Source organism: Herpailurus yagouaroundi, unplaced genomic scaffold (assembly GCF_014898765.1).
Source record: "Herpailurus yagouaroundi ecotype Mexico unplaced genomic scaffold, PumYag 100, whole genome shotgun sequence".
Classification (NCBI taxonomy): Eukaryota; Metazoa; Chordata; class Mammalia; order Carnivora; family Felidae; genus Herpailurus; species Herpailurus yagouaroundi.
The window spans coordinates 22,634,175-22,651,514 of NW_024412391.1; the positions used below are offsets into that span (position 1 = coordinate 22,634,175).

At 37.6% G+C, this 17,340-nt stretch overlaps 1 protein-coding gene across 17 annotated transcripts in view; it reads left to right on the forward strand.

Annotated features, from left to right (window-relative positions):
• Positions 1-17,340, forward strand: part of CADPS2 (calcium dependent secretion activator 2) — a 555,001-nt gene that overhangs the window by 228,473 nt on the left and 309,188 nt on the right. For all 17 annotated transcript variants that reach the window (XM_040472104.1, XM_040472105.1, XM_040472110.1 and 14 more), the window contains 2 exons: positions 1,722-1,958; positions 7,694-7,815. In XM_040472104.1, coding sequence (XP_040328038.1) covers positions 1,722-1,958; positions 7,694-7,815 — 359 coding nt within the window. The remainder of the gene's footprint in view (positions 1-1,721; positions 1,959-7,693; positions 7,816-17,340) is intronic.

Below are 17,340 nucleotides of genomic sequence, written 5' to 3' on the forward strand. Positions count from 1 at the left end.
TTGAGAGATCATGACCTGAGCCAAAGTTGGATGCTTAACTGGCTGAGCCACCCAGGCGCCCCTGAGACTTTTCATCAATAAACAGTAAATTGAACTTAGTATATTTCCTCAGATGACCCTTGGATGTCCTTTATCCATACAGGACATTGAAAGGACCTTCCCCCCCTCACCCTTTTGCCTTATTTCTAAGTTTTGGAGACTTTTCATAACAACTTTTAAAGTCAGTGCACCAATCTATAAATCTATTTTTATGGCTTATTTTGCTTGTAATTTTGTTTTTCCTTTACATACATTGAGAAACCATTCCAAAACTTTTCTTTTTCACCAAAGGAAGCCAAGGTATTCTGTACCTGACTAGCTTTGTGTTTTTCCTGGGATTGCAAACTGACTGTTTTTGGGGTGTCACTTCAAACTATAAAGGAATGTTGAAAGGGTATTTAAGAATCTTACAAACGTTACTTCTGAATGTGGATAGTTAATTACTGTGTGATAATAAATATTCAATTTTAATATTGATTATATGTAAATTATGTTAAAAGAAATACGTGAAGGTTGTACTGGGGGAAAAGAAAAACAGGTGGCCTGGGACTCTGGGACTGATTTGTGAAGTGGTGCCAGGTGTCGCTTTCCATCCCATGAACGAACGAGGGCACGTGAGTCACAGGTTAGGTGCTGGTTGATGGGAGCATTCTGGATGTGTTCCAGTTATCTCAGAGATGAGGGTTCCTTGGGTTAGGCTTTGAATGATGCCAAGGGAAACTGTAAGGAAGGCACTGCTTTTCTAGGGCATTAGGCAGCTGTTTGAAAGGTGGCTGCTTTAGGCTTTCATTCCCAGCCAGTTTTGTGCAGTAGGTGGATATGGTATGTCATACTTGATACCATTATAAACTCTCTACCTCTAAGGAAAGAGCTAATGCCAATTGTCAAGGGTTAAGGAAGAGCCAGTAGCGGGAGGAAGTCTCATTTTGCTGTTTGTAGTAATATGAATGGCTATAATCTTCTCTAAGGGCAATTTGGCAATGTCTGTCAATATTTTTTGGAATACTGATACTTGGAATGTCCTTTTCATCGAGTGAAAGAAACCAAAATCTGATGGCAGAGATAGAAGGATCAAATGTCAGTGCTCATGTGACCAAAAAGAAAATGACTCTTCTAAGTTGATATTATTCTTTTATATGTAGATGTGAAAATTCTAGAAATATCATATTGCTATTTCACATGATTTTTTAATTTGAATGCTTGTTTTATAAAAAGGATATCTTCTCAATAATACACATCTGTGGTAAGGGAGAGATTTAAAATGTTTGTTTCCCAACAGGCAAGGCATCCTGTACTGAACATTTTTCTTACCGACCAATTACCCCAAGCATTTCAAAGTTACCAGTGGCTAGTTAAGATTGATACACACACTAAAGTTTCTTTCATGTAGGTTTCCAGTTTTTACTTAAGCAAAACCTTATCAAAAATAAAGTTAATGTTGAAAATGTAATTCATCTTGTACCATAATGATTCTGAGTAAGGGATATGAGTAGGGTACTCTTATACATAATCAAAATTGCCAAAGCCTCATGATTTTAAAGCCTGAAGACTCAAGTATTGGGTAGCTGCATTTATACTGAGTATCATAATAATTTCTGAGAGTCAAATATATACATCATGTGATCTTTTATGATAAAATTGAAATATGTCTTTTGTAACGTTATTTTAAAATTATTTTCAAGGAAAGAAACTTCCCCAAATTCATAGCAAAAGAAATGGAGAATATGTATATAGAAGAGTTGCGATCTTCAGTGAATTTGCTAATGGCCAATTTGGAGAGTCTTCCAGTTTCAAAAGGTGGTCCGGAATTTAAACTACAAAAACTAAAACGTTCACAGAATTCTGCCTTTTTGGACATTGGAGATGAGAATGAGATTCAGCTGTCAAAATCTGACGTAGTGCTGTCATTCACCTTGGAGGTAAGTGTCTTTATCCCATACTCACCTCTGACAGCCTGAATGAGGCTGCAAAATAATTTCTGCTGACCTTCGTGGTAACTCTTTGAATTTAAAGCAGTGTAATATATTTTGAAGAAGTTACATTATTCTTCATTTGCTAGACAATCAGGTTGTGAATGCAAATTAATGCAAATTGCTCTTTAAACCTAACAGCAGTTTTAGGATTAAATAATAAAATGAGTTTTGAGGGAAGTCGTCTTGTGCTGGTGTACTAGGCTTGTGTACGTTTATTGATAAAGTTAAACACCAAAGCACTCTTTAAACACATGATTTAAAATCTCTGATTTGGGAATTGCTTTCAGGCTTTGGTTTAGCTTTGTTTTTAATCTACCTCACTTGTGTTTTTCTAGCCTCAACTCACACCATCTAGCTTTGAAACACAATATTGGGTGAATATAGATGATAAGTAGTTCTTCCTTTCCAGGATGTCCATTTTTGTTATAGATAATATTTTAAGGACCAGGAACAGATGTGACACATTTAAAATTGTCCTCCTGGAGGCGCATCTGAGTGGCTCAGTTTCAGTGTCTGACTCTTGATTTTGGCTCGGGTCATGATCTCACCTGAGCCCTGTGATGGGCTCTGTGCTGATAGTGCTGAACCTGCTTGGGATTCTCTCCTTCGCTCTCTGCCCCTTCCCTGCTCATGCGTGTCCTCTCTCCCTCCTCCCCCCTTCTCAAAAATAAATACATTGTAAAAAGATAAATAATATGTGTTTCCTGAGACTTCAGAGTTTCATCATTTTTATATAATTCACTGGAAACCAGATATTGATACGGACTCTTATTGCCACAACCACTTGATGTTTTTCATGATTACATTTTTTCATTGCTAATCTGTGTATTTGAGCTAATCCACATAATATTTTGATGTATTTATACGTAAAACAGACACACAATATCAAGGTTAAATTTATAGCTCTCTCAAAAATTAAAACTTCTAACTCCTTCCTTGCATTGTTAAATTGTCACTTTGCTGGTACCCAGTACTGCTATTTGAGTTTGTGGATTGACAGAGAAAAGTACATGGAGTCTTAGGAGGTACCGTTTTAAATTTCCCTGTTGATACTTCTTACTCTTGGCTCGCTTAGGTTGTGGCAGAAAAATGTGTGCTTTTTGTTCTTTCCTCCACCTGTTCAACTCTAAGGTAAATTCAGGCTTCAGGATAAGCCAACTGCCTCTCTCTTTCTTGACTTCCAGGCTAATGATTTCTGTGTAGGTTAACAGATTAAATGTACTATCAGAGTAGAGACAGGTTTTCTTCTGACTCCAGCCTCAGTTCTGGGGTTCCCTAATGATTGTGCCATTATTGCCTTTCTTCTCAGTCTCTTGTCATTACTGGGTTTCTTCTCAATCTCTCCAATATCTTAAAGAGATATTTAAAGGGGAAATACACAGTATCTTACAGGTCGAATTTTCTTAGCATACCTGTCTCAGTTTTCCTATTGACCAAGATATAAAGTGCCCAGTTTTTTTTAAGGCTTTGTATGAAACAAAATGAGTTTATTATAATTTGTAAAGCAGCTTATTTTTGTCATGTATAAATCTGCCATTATATAAACAGGCAGAACTGGAAACAGTTCAGGACGTCATCTCTTTTCTCTAGTCTTTAAAAAACTGTAAACAATAGTAAATAATTGGCTCTTACGGACTTTTTCCCTACCTAAAAACAAAATTATGTTCGTGAGTTAGTGTCTGTGTGAAACCATGCGTTGTTCTATGCTTCATCGCCAGTGTCTTAAACAGGGCTGAGCATGTAGCAATAAAATGGCATTGGGGGAGAATAGGAGTCAAAACTTCATTTTGTGTGGTCTGAGAAGCTTGTATATTTATAAAATTATTTTGATGTTCTTTATTGCTATGTGTATAAAGGCAGATATTTTCCTTCCTTAGCATAATACAGATCTTTTCCATGATGCCCCCAGTATTATAAATAGGAGATGTGTGTTCAACAACAAAATGAAATCACATTCAGTGCAAACTACATACACAGTATGTATCTGTAGACCCCTTAGAGAATAGACACGTCCCCCTCCGTCCCCAGGGCCTAGCTAAACTCCATAATCATCCCTGGCCCATTATCCAAGCCTTGCTTCTCAGCCTAAGAAAATTCTGAAAGGCAAGTAGTTAATCCACTTTAAGGGTCTCACATTTCATCAGTCAAGCTTAGAATTGGTCTAGTGAGAAACGTTTTTTCTAGGAACTGAAGTCTGGGTCTAAGGGGTAAGTGCAGATTTGAAAAACTCATATTTTATCACCCTCCTTTTTTTTTTTTTAATTTTTTTTTTTCAACGTTTATTTATTTTTGGGACAGAGAGAGACAGAGCATGAACGGGCGAGGGGCAGAGAGAGAGGGAGACACAGAATCGGAAACAGGCTCCAGGCTCCGAGCCATCAGCCCAGAGCCTGACACGGGGCTCGAACTCCCGGACCGCGAGATCGTGACCTGGCTGAAGTCGGACGCTTAACCGACTGCGCCACCCAGGCGCCCCTTATCACCCTCCTTAAAATTGCTGCTGACTGCTCTCTCCTCTCACCCCACCCTATTCTGTTTTCAAGCTGAATTTTTGCCACAGCTCTTAACCACCTACTGTATGATTCAGTTATTATGTTTATTATTCATTATCTGATTTATTCTACTACAGTGTAAGCTATGGGAAGTTGAGGTCTTTTGTTTACTGAGGCATCACACGAGCCTAAAACACTGCCTGCTACACAACTGGCTTGATAAGTACTGATTGAGTTGGGGACTTTGGTGGTTCAAAAAGCAGCAGTTGGCCACACATGATTACTTTCAGGTCTCTCCATTCATGAAGCCTTCAGCTCAGAGAGAATAGTAAAGCAAGAGACCAGCTAAGCCACAAAACTGTAAGCCATACAATGGGATTCTAAAATTAAATATTCAAATCAGGGGAGGACAACAGATGTTCATCTATGAAGTGGCGTCTGCACGTCGTAAGAGAAGAGGAATGGTTTTCGCTGGCATGAGAACACTTGGTTTTCACTGGTTTTCGGCTTGCAGACCCTGTGACTTCTTTCTCTGGTATATGTGGTCCCCATATACTGCTCAGCTTTGTTTTCTCAAACCTGCCCACACCCTGATGCCACAGAACTCTGGACAATTCAGAAGCATGTTACCAAGCTTTATATTTTGGACGTGCCTCCCTTCTTTTTGCTTCTAGAATAACTCTGTATATTTTATCTTTATCCTATCAGTCACAGAGAGATTGGGGAAGAGAAGATGAAATTTAGACTAGTTTTATTTTCTGTAGTTGCATTGTCATGTCTTGCAGGGAATTGGTAGAAACCGTTACCTAAAATTAGGTTAGTTGATGGTTTTTGGGATTCTGGGCTGTCTTTATCATTAATGATTGAGACTAGCTGTATTTTTTTTTTTCTCCTTTTGGAAACCAGATCTGCAGAATTGTGTTGTTTTGTGTATATGTATGGATTCCAAACAGAAGTTCCTTCTTTTGAGAGTGGCAATTCTGCAGAATAACACCTTCCCGGCACAGATGGGAGTATTGTTTTGCAGAGCGGAAAACAGTTTCCTGAGTTGTATGCTTCAGGAGGTCCTGTTTACAGTAGCTTGTAGTAGAGGTGACAGAAATAGTGTTAAGCATATGCTTCCTTTCTTCTTTTTTGAACTTTGACTATTAAACACACTGTAGAAAGAGATGCAGTGCAAATAAACCTATTCCCAAATAGGAACTAAAACATTTCTAGATGTATCATGTGTACATGATTCTGTTGCTTCCTATATTTTAAGTGATCTTCCAAAAATTTTATTTAGAAGTCATTGGGGTCAGGGCACCTGGGTGGCTCAGTCGTTTAAGTGTTTTAGCTCAGATCATGATCTCACAGTTAGTGAGTATGAGCCCCTCCATCAGGCTCTATTCTGACAGTGAGGAGCCTGCTTGGAATTCTCTCTTTCCCTCTGTCTCTGCTGTCTCCTGCTCGAGCTCCCTCTCAAATAAACTTAAAAAAAGAGAAAAAAAAAAGTTTACAAATGACCAAAAAAAGAAGTCATTAGGGTCATGGTAGTAAGTCCATGTGGAGTTGGCTTTTGATCGATAGGGTTACAGATCTCATTTGTTTTAGTTTCTGCTTAGTTCTAACGAGTTTCAAAATGATTAACAATGAAGCTGATTTATTAAGAATATATACCTTCTTTTGCTTACTTTCCATCAATAAGATGAAGTGCTTTACTTCAACTTCCTTGAATGTATTAGGGAAGCTGTGAAAGATAATTCTGTTATCTATTAGTTCTTAGTCTGTTTTCAGTTAAGTCCTTATTTTTATTCATGACTTGGTATGCATTTCATTGCAATAAAATGACAAAAGTCTTGATTGAGGAGGAAAATGGTTCAGAGTTTGACCTTTTTTAGTGATTAGTTCCTATTTTTTTGTGAAAAACAAATTTGGCATTTGTATTTATGAACTTAATCCTTCTGTTGTGCTGGAGAGTGAAAGGAAAAATAGTTTTTTTAAGATGGCTTCTTTGAGACCTTTTGCCTCCAGATTCATATCACAATTCATGAAAGGGGTAATGATGTAATAATGCATTAAGTGATCAATATATGATTTTTTAGTGGATATTTTGGTAGCTACTTGGCATGAATGCTGTTTATCTTGTTTGTACAAATACAACACGAGATCAGTAAAGACATGAATGTATATTATGAAAATGCCATTGAATATATTTTATGCAATTTGAGAACTGAGGAAACTTTTGGGTTGCAAGTTTTGGTTGAAAAAGCTATAGCATGTAATATTCAATAATCATATTTTATGTGTATACCCAGTGAAAACGTTAGGTTACAGTGTTTTAAAATCAGTAGCCTTTTATAGGAGTATAAAAGGCTCACTTGAAAAAAAAATTGTTTCCCTTTTTTCCAGGACTTATAGATGCATAAAATAATATCACCTTCTACCCTTTTCCAGTAAACTGCCTTAAATTAGCACATACTTTTAGTGGATGAAGAAGTCCTTTTTTTTTTCCTTGTGAAGTTAGTAGAAAGATGTTCATTGGCAAGTTAAATTTTCCATATTTCATAATACACACATCTGTTATAATGCATATTCTTCTATAAATAGTAGTAGTCATCTAAAATAAGTGAATATAGAAAATTCTGATGTCATATATTCATAACAGTGAATTGGTATTATGATGATGTGTACCACTCATAAATCGTATTCCACTTTATGTGGAACTCAACCTGTACATGTTTTAGCACATTCACTGAGATTTCATTGGTCATTCTGCTTTACCTGATGCAGACTTGCCATTGTTTTATAAGGATCTGAGTGTATACCTCACTTATTAAGTCAGTAGGGCTTGTATTTAGAGATTTTAACCTTACTGTAATAGCTGGCAGGAGAGATTTCTTCAATATCCAATATTTCTTCAATTTCTTCAAAATTTATTCAATTTCTTCAATATTCTTCAACTCCAATATTGAAGAAATCTTGAACATTCTTCAGAATATTGAACATTCAGAAATATTGAACATTCTTCAGAATGTTATTTACTTTACCTTTCACGAATACAGGTGGATTCTAAGGAAGAAAAAATACCATTGGTGTTACCAGATAATTTATTCAATTGGTCATTCTAATTGTAGTCAATGCTGCTATCTCTGTATATTGCTAAAGGCTGCCAACTTGATGTATCATTTAAATTTTTTTTATCTTTAGATTGTCATCATGGAAGTTCAAGGTTTGAAGTCTGTTGCTCCCAATCGAATTGTTTATTGTACAATGGAAGTGGAAGGAGGAGAAAAACTGCAGACAGACCAGGCTGAAGCCTCAAGGCCACAGTAAGGCACTTAAAAAAAAAAAAATTCTCCCCTTCCAAAGAAACCCGGTTTGTTTATTTGCAGCATTGTGTGGTCTTATACTCTGAAACTGTTATTTGGCCAGGCTTGTCTGAACTGTGCTAGAATTATTGTATGCCTTTCTAGATAAGGATGCCGTAAATAGAACTGTAGCAGAATCCCTGTGTAGTACGAACAGAAAATCTAACATGCAAATGAGAAGCTAATTATTAGGCAATTAAATGTTGGTAAGTCATTTAAAAGGAAAACATGCATTATATGTTATTTAGAAGGTAGTGCTTGATCCTATTTCAGTTTCTAGAATTGTAACTTAATAGCTTTTCCATTTCCATATATTATAACACTTATGTTGAGGTAGCTACAATTTGGCACAATGTCTTAGGATACTTAGGGAATAGGCTTGAGGTAGAGAGGCAGTTAATGACAACCATACAGTAATCAGAGAAGCTAAAGCTGTTTTCTGCTGGCAGTTTTATGTTTCAGATTGTGGAAATGAGTTTAATTAAGTTTGGAAGATGTTCTTTTTAACTGACGGAAACTTGGGAAACATCACAGTCTCTGGTAGAAATAACCAGGCTAGTCTGAGGAATTTGAGTGAAAATTGCCTGGCTTTCATTTGTACACTGACTATAGAAAAGAATTGTTTTTTCCTTCCTCAGGATTTAGGATTTTTGTCTTATCACAGCATGATGATGGGACTAATCATACAGGAGACATCAGTTCAGATCCTGGCTAGGCACTGGTTAGATAGTGGTAAATAAAACCTTTCATTCTCTGTAGGGCAGGCACAGTTTAAGGTAGAGACACAAGTTGACATGTAACAGGACAGATGTGCACAGAGTATTATGAGATGGAGGAAGAAGCAAGTTGCAGCTTCTCACCCTGCCTTACAAAAAGCCATACAGGTCTGCCCCTAGCCCGCCCCTCATTACCTCTGGGACCTCACCTTGACCCTCGGTTTCCCTGGTCAATTACTGGACTTCATGCAGTTCCTTCAACATCTCAGCCTGTTACCATTGCACTTGCTTTTTCCCTCTGCCTGCCTGCTTTCTTACCTTTGTACGGCTGGGTCCTTGATACTAAGAATCTTAACACAAACTTCACTTGCTGGGAAGATCTTTTAGATAACCCAATATGAAGCAGATCTCTTCTGGCTCATTTTAATTTTTAGACCAATGTGTTTCTCATCTGTTCATTTGGTATTGTTTTCCCTTGAGAAAGGGGAAGATATCTTGTCCTATTTGATCTTCTAGTACCTGGTAGATTGTCAGAACTTACTAGTTCAGTTGCTTGCACTTATTTTTATGACTTAGTCACAGCAAATATTTAAGGTCGTAGTATTTACTCTTGCAGGCAAGTAGAGTTGAGTTACATTGAGTTGTGACAATGAGGTGAAAATAATGAGGGTAAACAACTCTTTTAAGAGATTTTCTAAACCTAAAAGAAGGCTGTGGAGATAGAAGGAAGTCGATTGGGGCCAGTTTTGGCCAGGCATATGGAGTCAAGGGAGAAGTTTGTTTTCTGTTTTCAAGGACAGCTATGTTAGTATATGTTAGTATATTCACAGAATTATGCAACCATCAGCAATTTTAGAACATACTCATCACATCAAAAAGAAACCCTATACCCTTTTCCTAACAAACTTAGATTACCCTGTCCTGAGCAACTAAGTGACTTTCTTTCTCTCTAGATTTGCCAATTCCAGGCATTTTATATAAATAGGATCATATAATAGGTGCTCTTTTGTGACTGGCTTCTTTCCCTTAACATAATGTTTTCAAGGTTCTTTCATCTTGCAGCATGTGTCAGAACTTCATTCCTTTTTATGGCTAAATAATAGTCTAAAGTAAACACATTTTGTTTCACCTAGATTTTTGACGCTCAGGTTGTTTCCACCTTTTGGCAACTATGATTAATGCTATAACTAAAGTTGTACAAATATCTGTTTGAGTTCCTGTTTTCAAATGTTTTAGGTATATTCATAGGAGTGGAATTACTGGATTAGAGAGTAATTGTGTGTTTCGATTTTTGAGGGTCCACTAAACTGCTTCCCACAGTGATTGCACCATTTTATTTTCCCACCAGCAATGTATATGTGTTTCAGTTGCTTCACATTCTCACTAGTATTTATTATTTGTCACATACACACACAGTCCTTCTGGTGGGGGTAAAGTGGTATCTCATGTTGCTTTCATTTACCCTTCCCTCCTAATGAGTTGTGAGCATATTTTCATTTGTTGATTAGCTGTTTGTTGATTTTCTTTAGAGGAAAGTCTATTCAAGTCTTTTGCTCCTTTTTTAACTGGGCTGTTTATCTCTTCAGTTGTAAGAGCTACCGGTATATTCTAAATGTTAAATCCTTACATATATGATTGCAAATGTTTTCTCCCATTATGTGGATTTGTATTTTTATTTCCTTGATATTGTCTTTTGCTATCATTCAGTTTATTTTGTTGTTGATGCTTGTTTGTGCTTTTGGTGTCATACCCAAGAATCTGGTGTCCAAAGTCAGAGACTTATCCCCACGTTTTCTCCTGAGACTTTCATAGTTTTTCCTTTGACATTTAGGTCATTGATGTATTTTCAGTTGAGTTTTGTTCACAGTATGATATAAGGGTTCAACTTGTTTCATTTGACAATTCAGTTGTCCAATTCTTCAGCTGAAGAAACTATTCTTATTAAGTGTTCTTGGTACCTTTTTGAAAATCACTTTACCGTAGATAGATACATGGGTTTATTTTGGGAATCTCAGTTGTATTTCGTTGATGTACTTAATGCTAGTACCACATTATTTTGATTACCATTGCCTTGTATGAAGTGGGTTTTTGTTTGGTTTTGCCTTGTATGATGTTTTAAGCATCCAGTAATGTTCTTTTTTGAGATTATTTTGTCTATTCTGTATTTCCATATGCCCTTTAGGATGAATTTGTCATTTTCTGCAAAGATTTTGCAGGTATCTCTAGCTGAGATTCTGACAGAGATTGTGTAGAATCTGGTCCATTTGGAGAGTGTTGCAATCTTAACAGTGTTGAGTCTTCCTGTTCATGAACGTGGAATGTCTTTCTAGTTATTTAGATCTTTTGTTTCTTTTAACAATAGTTTATAGTTTCCAAAGTTTAAGTTTTAAACTGCTTTGGTTTAATTTATTATTTTTGACCCTATTATAAAGGAAATTGTTTTTGGGTTATTTAAGTATATAAAGACAATTGATTTTGTTTTTAGGTGTTAATCTTCTATGCTGCACCCTTGCTGTACTTTATTCTAATGGTTTTTTGTTGGGTTTATTAGATTTTCCTTTATATAAAATCATGTCATGGGGTGCCTGGGTGGCTCAGTCAGTTAAGCATCCGACTTCGGCTCAGGTCATGATCTCGCGGTTCATGAGTTCAAGCCCTGCATCAGGCTCTGTGCTGATGGCTTAGAGCCTGGAGCCTGTTTCAGATCCTGTGTCTCCCTCTCTCTCTGACCCTCCCCCATTCATGCTGTGTCTCTCTCTGTCTCAAAAATAAACGTTAAAAAAATTTTTTTTTAAATCATGTCATTTGCAAATAGTGATAATTGTATTTCTACCTGATCTGGATGCTATTTATTTACCTAATTACCCTCTCTCCTTCAGTGCAGTGTTGGATAGAATTGGTAGGAGTATAACTCCTTGCATTCTTCCTGATTTTAGTAGGAAAGCCTCTATCTTTCACCAAGTACAATGCTAGCTCTGGGGTTTTTGTAGATGCCTATTAACCAACTTGTGGAAGTTCCTTTTTATTTATAGCTTGTTAAGTGTTTTCATCGTTAAAAGGTGTTGGGTTTTGTCAAACAATTTCTCTGCATCTGTTGAGATGATCATAAGGGATTTTTGCTTTTTATCCTGTTGTTATGGTGTGTTACATTCTTTAATTTTCAGGTGTCAAACCAGCCTTGCATTCCTGGCATAATTTGCACTTGCTCATGATGTATAATTCTTTTTATTTGTTACTGGATTCACTTCTCTGGTGTTTTGTCAAGGATTTTTGCATCTATGTAAGAAAGAGTGGTCTACTAATATCCTTTTTTGTGAATTCTTTATCTGATTTTATATTGTCCTCATAGAATGAGTTTGGAGGTGGTCTCTGGCTTCATTTCTTTGTTTTTATTTTTGTTGAATTTTTTTGGAAAGGTATGAAGAATTGGTATTCTTTAAGTGTTTGGTAGGATTTACAAGTGAAGCTGTCTGGGGCTGGGCTGTTCTTTATGGATAATTCTCTACTAATTCAGTCTTTTTATTTGTTATAGATCCATTCAGATCCTCTGTTCCTTGTCACTTTTGGTATTTGGGATCTTTCCAGTAATTTGGCCATTTCATTCAAGTTATCTAATTTACTGGCATACAGTTAATTTATATTTTTCCATAAAGTATAATGTTTATAATGTTATATAATGTTTTTTTATTTCCATAAAGTATTCCCTCTTTCATTTCTGATTCTAGTAATTGGAATCTCCTATCTTTTTCTTACTCCATCTAGCTAAAAATTTATGTTTTCTGATGTTTAAAAACCCACCTTTTTCTTTACTGATACTTTTTTTTTTGCATTGATTTCTATTATAATCTTCATTATTCCCTTCTCCTTTTTCTTTTAGGTTTAGTTGGCTCTTTTTATAGTGTCTTAAAGTGGAAAGTTAGGTTTTTGAGGTCTTCTTTCTTGATTTAGGCATTTAGAGCTATAAATTTCCTTCTGTGCACTGCTTTATCAGCATGCCGTAAATGTCCATATGTTTTCTTCATTTTCATTCATCAAGGAGCCTTGAGCCAGGGACATGTGTTATTTGTATGATAAATTGTGGAAGTAGTTTCTTAGCTGCAAGAAGATACAAGCCTCAGATGCTGTCCTGCCCCCCCACCCACCAGCGACTGAGGGAATTGAAGTCACTCTCAACCCATTGGAAACACAACAGTATATCGCCACTCACTGGTTGGAAGCTCTTTCATGTCAGCTATTTTAGTTTATTTAATCTGTGTGTCTTAGTTCAGGCTACTGTAGCAGAAATGCTGTATACTGGGTGGCTTAAACACCAGACATTATTTGTCACAGTTTTGGATGCTGGAAGTGTAAGATCAAGGTGCTGGCATGGTCATGGTTCTTAGTGAGGGCCCTCTTTCTGGGTAACGGAAGGCCACTTTCTTGCCAGATCATCACAGAGTAGACAGTGAGCTCTTTGATCTCTTTATCCTCTTACAGCTGTACCATTTCCGTCATGGGGGTCCCTCATGACCTCCTCCAAATCCAGTTATCTCCCAAGGGCCCCACCTTAAGACACTGTCACATTAGGGATTAGAGCTTAAACATATGAACTTTGGGTGTGCACATTCAATCCTTCACATTTCACCTACGGCCTCTCAAAATTCATATCTTCACCTGCAAAATACATTAATTCCATCCTGACAGCCCCAAAGGATTTAACTAATTCCAGCATCAGTCCTGAAGCATAAAGTCCAAAGTCTCATCTAAATATCATCTAAATCAGATATGAGTGAAACTCAAATTATGATTCATTCTGAGACAAAATTCCTCCAGCTGTGAACCTGTGAAACATTCAAGTAAGTCACATGCTTCCCAAGAATAGTGGTGGGAGAGGCACAGAATCTATCTTCCCGTTCAAAAATGGGGAAATCAGGAATAGAGGGGTGAGTACAAGCCCCAAGTAAATCTAAAAGCTAGCAAAACAAACTCCTTTAGACCTTAAGGCTCAAGAATACTCTTCTTTCGTTCTATGCTTTGCCTTGTAGAACCTCTTAGGCAGTGCTCACGCCTGTGTGATGGGTGTTTTGCCCCTGCAGCTTCTGGTGCCTGCCATCTGGCCTATTGAAACCAAAGTGATGGCCCCATCCACAAGGTCCTGCTGGGAAGAAGTCATACCCTTTGAAACCAAGGGTGGGGATAGCCCTTTGCGTGCCCCCCCCCCCCCCCGACCTGCCCTGCCCCACAGGCTTGTTGCACTCAAGGCCTGTGCTGGGATTGGCAGCCCTAATAATCTCTGAGTACTTCTGGAGTCATTCCTCCCTTGCTTTGAAGACTAGAATGTGTTCATAGATGAATCTATGGTCCATCTGTGTAGGGGCTGAGGAGTTCAACAGCCTTCCTTCATTTCTTTCCATCTTCTTTAGTTTAGTGGTGTTCCTGCTGGGATGGTTGACGAGGTTCAGGGTTCATACCTATACTTACCTCCTTATCAAATGGTTAGTCTACCACACCTTTAGTGTTCTCTTCTGTACCTGCTTTTAATTTTTATTTATGAACAGGTTGAGAATCTTTAAACTCTTTATGATCTGGTACCTTTTTGCAGAATAATTCTGTCTTTAATCCATTGATCACTGTTGCTTTTTACTGCAAGCGGTCAGGAGGAACCAAGCTGCTCATCAGCACTCGGCTTAGACATTTCCCCAGGTAAACCTCCAGGTTCACTGACTGGAAGGTTCTACATTTCACAAAAGACTAGAACATGAACACACTTCAGCCAGGTTTTTGCCTCTGGTAATGAAGATCGTCATTCTTGTGGTTTCCAATAACCTGTTCCTCATTTCCACTGAGACCTCATCAAAATTGCTTTTACCATCCATATTTTCTGCCAACATTCTGTTTGTTATATATTCTCCAAGAAGACAGAAGCTTCCTCTGTAGTTCTCGTTGCTTTGAGTCTTCACCAGAACTTCCTTTAGAGTCCCTTCATTGTAATACTGGCTTCTTCCAGCATGCACCTCAGAATTCTTCCAGCCTTGATCCAGTTCCAAAGCTGCTTCCACATATTTAAGTATTTGTTTGTTACAGCAGCACCACACTTCTCCAGTTGGGCTGCTAGAATGAAAATACTGTAGAATCCGTGGTTTAAACAGCAAACCTTTATTTCTCACAATTCTGGAACTAGAAGTCCGAGATCAGGGCACCAGCAAGGCGGGGTTCTTGCTGAGGGCTCTCTTCCTGGTTTACAAATGGCTGAGTTCTGCCTGTACCCTCACATAGTGGAGAGAACGATCATCACCTCCATGACCTTATTCAAACTCGGTTACCTCCCAGAGGCCCAAACTCTAAACACCATCATACTGAGGATTAGTGCCTCAACATGAGAAGTGGGGGTGGGGACATAAGCCCTATGACAGTAGTAATCCATGTAATCTTGAGGGAGTGCAGATGCCCTAAGAATCTGAATACCATGTTATTTCTTTTTACAGAATCTTTTTAAAAAGTTTTGTTGAGCTAAACTTCACATAGCATAAAATTATTCCATTGTCATGTAGATGATTTTTAGTAAATTTATGTGCTTGTACCACTACCAGCTGGTGCCACTCTCAGTTCAGTTTTAAAATCCATCACTTCGAAAAGTCCCTCATGCCCATATTTAGTTTTCCAAATGCCAGTTCCAGGAAGCCACTCATCTACCTCCAGCGCTATAATTTTCTTTTTTCTAGACATTGCATATAAATGAAATCATGCAGTATGTAGTCTTTTATATCTGGCCTTTTCATGTAGCATAATTTCTATAAAATTTATTTGATACTCAAATATTCAATCAAATAAATTATCTTTTATATCAGTAAAGTTATTTTAACAACTTTTTTCACAAATAGGTTTTCATGAGGTGTTTCTCATTAAAAAAAAACTTTTTTAATGTTTATTTTTGAGAGAGAGCACATGCGCGAGTGAGTGCGTGTGAACAGGGGAGGGGCAGAGAGAGAGAGAGAGAGAGAGAGAGAGAGAGAGAGAGAGAGAGGGAGACACAGAATCCAAAGCAGGCTCCAGGCTCTGAGCTGTCAGCACAGAACCCAACATGAGGCTCGAACTCACAAACTGCAAGATCATGACCTGAGCCAAGTCTGAGCCAACCAAGAGCCTGAGCCAGCCTGGTGCCTGAGCCAACACCAGGCACCCCAGGTGTTTCTCATTTAATTTATGATGTATTCATAACGAGATTCTGATAATAGGAAACATGTAAGTGGACAATTCAAGTGAATTAAAATGCTTAGAAGTTAGAAAATATTACAATAATCCTCCAGTACTCTTTTTTATTACTCTGACCGCAAGGAAATTTGGCTAAAATACTGCTTTTCTCTTTCCTCATGAACACGTAGTTAACTTATAAATTGAATTAAATGATTTATATTTATCATGTATCCCAGGGGCAGATTACCTTAAAGATGTGTCTTCTGAAGCTGCCCAACTGCGGCTTTTCAGCAGTGTGGTAACTTCTGTCTTGAACTCACCTTGCACAACAGGAAAGAGATTCATCTCCTCCATCATTATAGCGAATCATGCCTCAGACACGTTTTCTCTGTTTTATTGCTTTAACAGTTTCTGCTGTATTGGATATCAATTCATTCTTTTGTCTGATACTAATTAAAGTGCCTTATTTAGTCCATATTTCCAATAAACTTAATCAAGATTTCTAGTCATTGCCTATTTCATTCCTGTAGTTCACATTTCCTGCCAGCAATTAGGCGGAAACAGTGTGTGAGATTGGTGCATAACTTAGAAAATAGAATCTGAGATCTCATAAAAGTGTGTTTCGAGACAAGTTTGATTTACAAAGAGTAGTAGTGAGTTAAAGTTTTTATTTTATAATGGAGGGAAGAGAATGTATGTGAACTGTATTTCAGTTATGAAAGAAACTGTTTATGGATTTTCATAGTCTCTCAGCCAGGAAAGGTTTTGTTCTCTATGAATAGAGGTCCATAAACACTGTTGCTACCCTTGTGTAGCTTTTTACCATTTCCAGACACTTGGTGATTTGAGTTTTAGCCCATACCCTTCATGACCCCCCCCCCCCAACAAAGGAAAGAGAGGGTAAGAATGACAGACTGAAAGGGGAAGGGGTCGGTTGTGTTGTCCTCACCAGTCTCTCAGTAACACTGTGCCTATAAATAATGACCATCTTTGCCTAAGACACAAAAGCTGATAATTTTCCGTGGAGGGTGAAGATAAATCTTGGTACCAGAAAAATAAAAGCAAGGAAATTAGTTGTTAGAAACAAACCAGAAGTACCTGGGTGGTTCCACCAGTTAAGCTTCCAGCTTGATTTTGGCTCATGATGTCAATTTGTGAGATCAAGCCCCGCATAGGGCTCTGCACTGCCAGCATGGAGCCTGCTTGTGATTCTCTCCCCATGCCCCTCAAAGTAAATAAACTTTAAAAATATGTTAAAAACATAAACCAGGAACTGGGAGGAGGGGGAAATGGGGAGTTGTTCTTTAAGACATACAAAGTTTCAGTTATGCAACATGAATAATTGTATGAGACCTACTGTCTAATATTGGACTTACGGTTAACAATACTGGACTGTACACTTAAGCACTTAAAAGATCTCATGCTCCATGTTTTTACCACAATAAAAAAGATATAGAGGGAAGCAGCACTGGTTTTGTGGGGGGGGAGGAGGGGTGGTTTTGTTTTTGCCATACTTTCTGTATCTCTTTTATGCCGTAGCGTTTTTAAAGGTACCTCTATATCTTTTATTAAAGGTATTTGAAAGTTAATTGGTCTC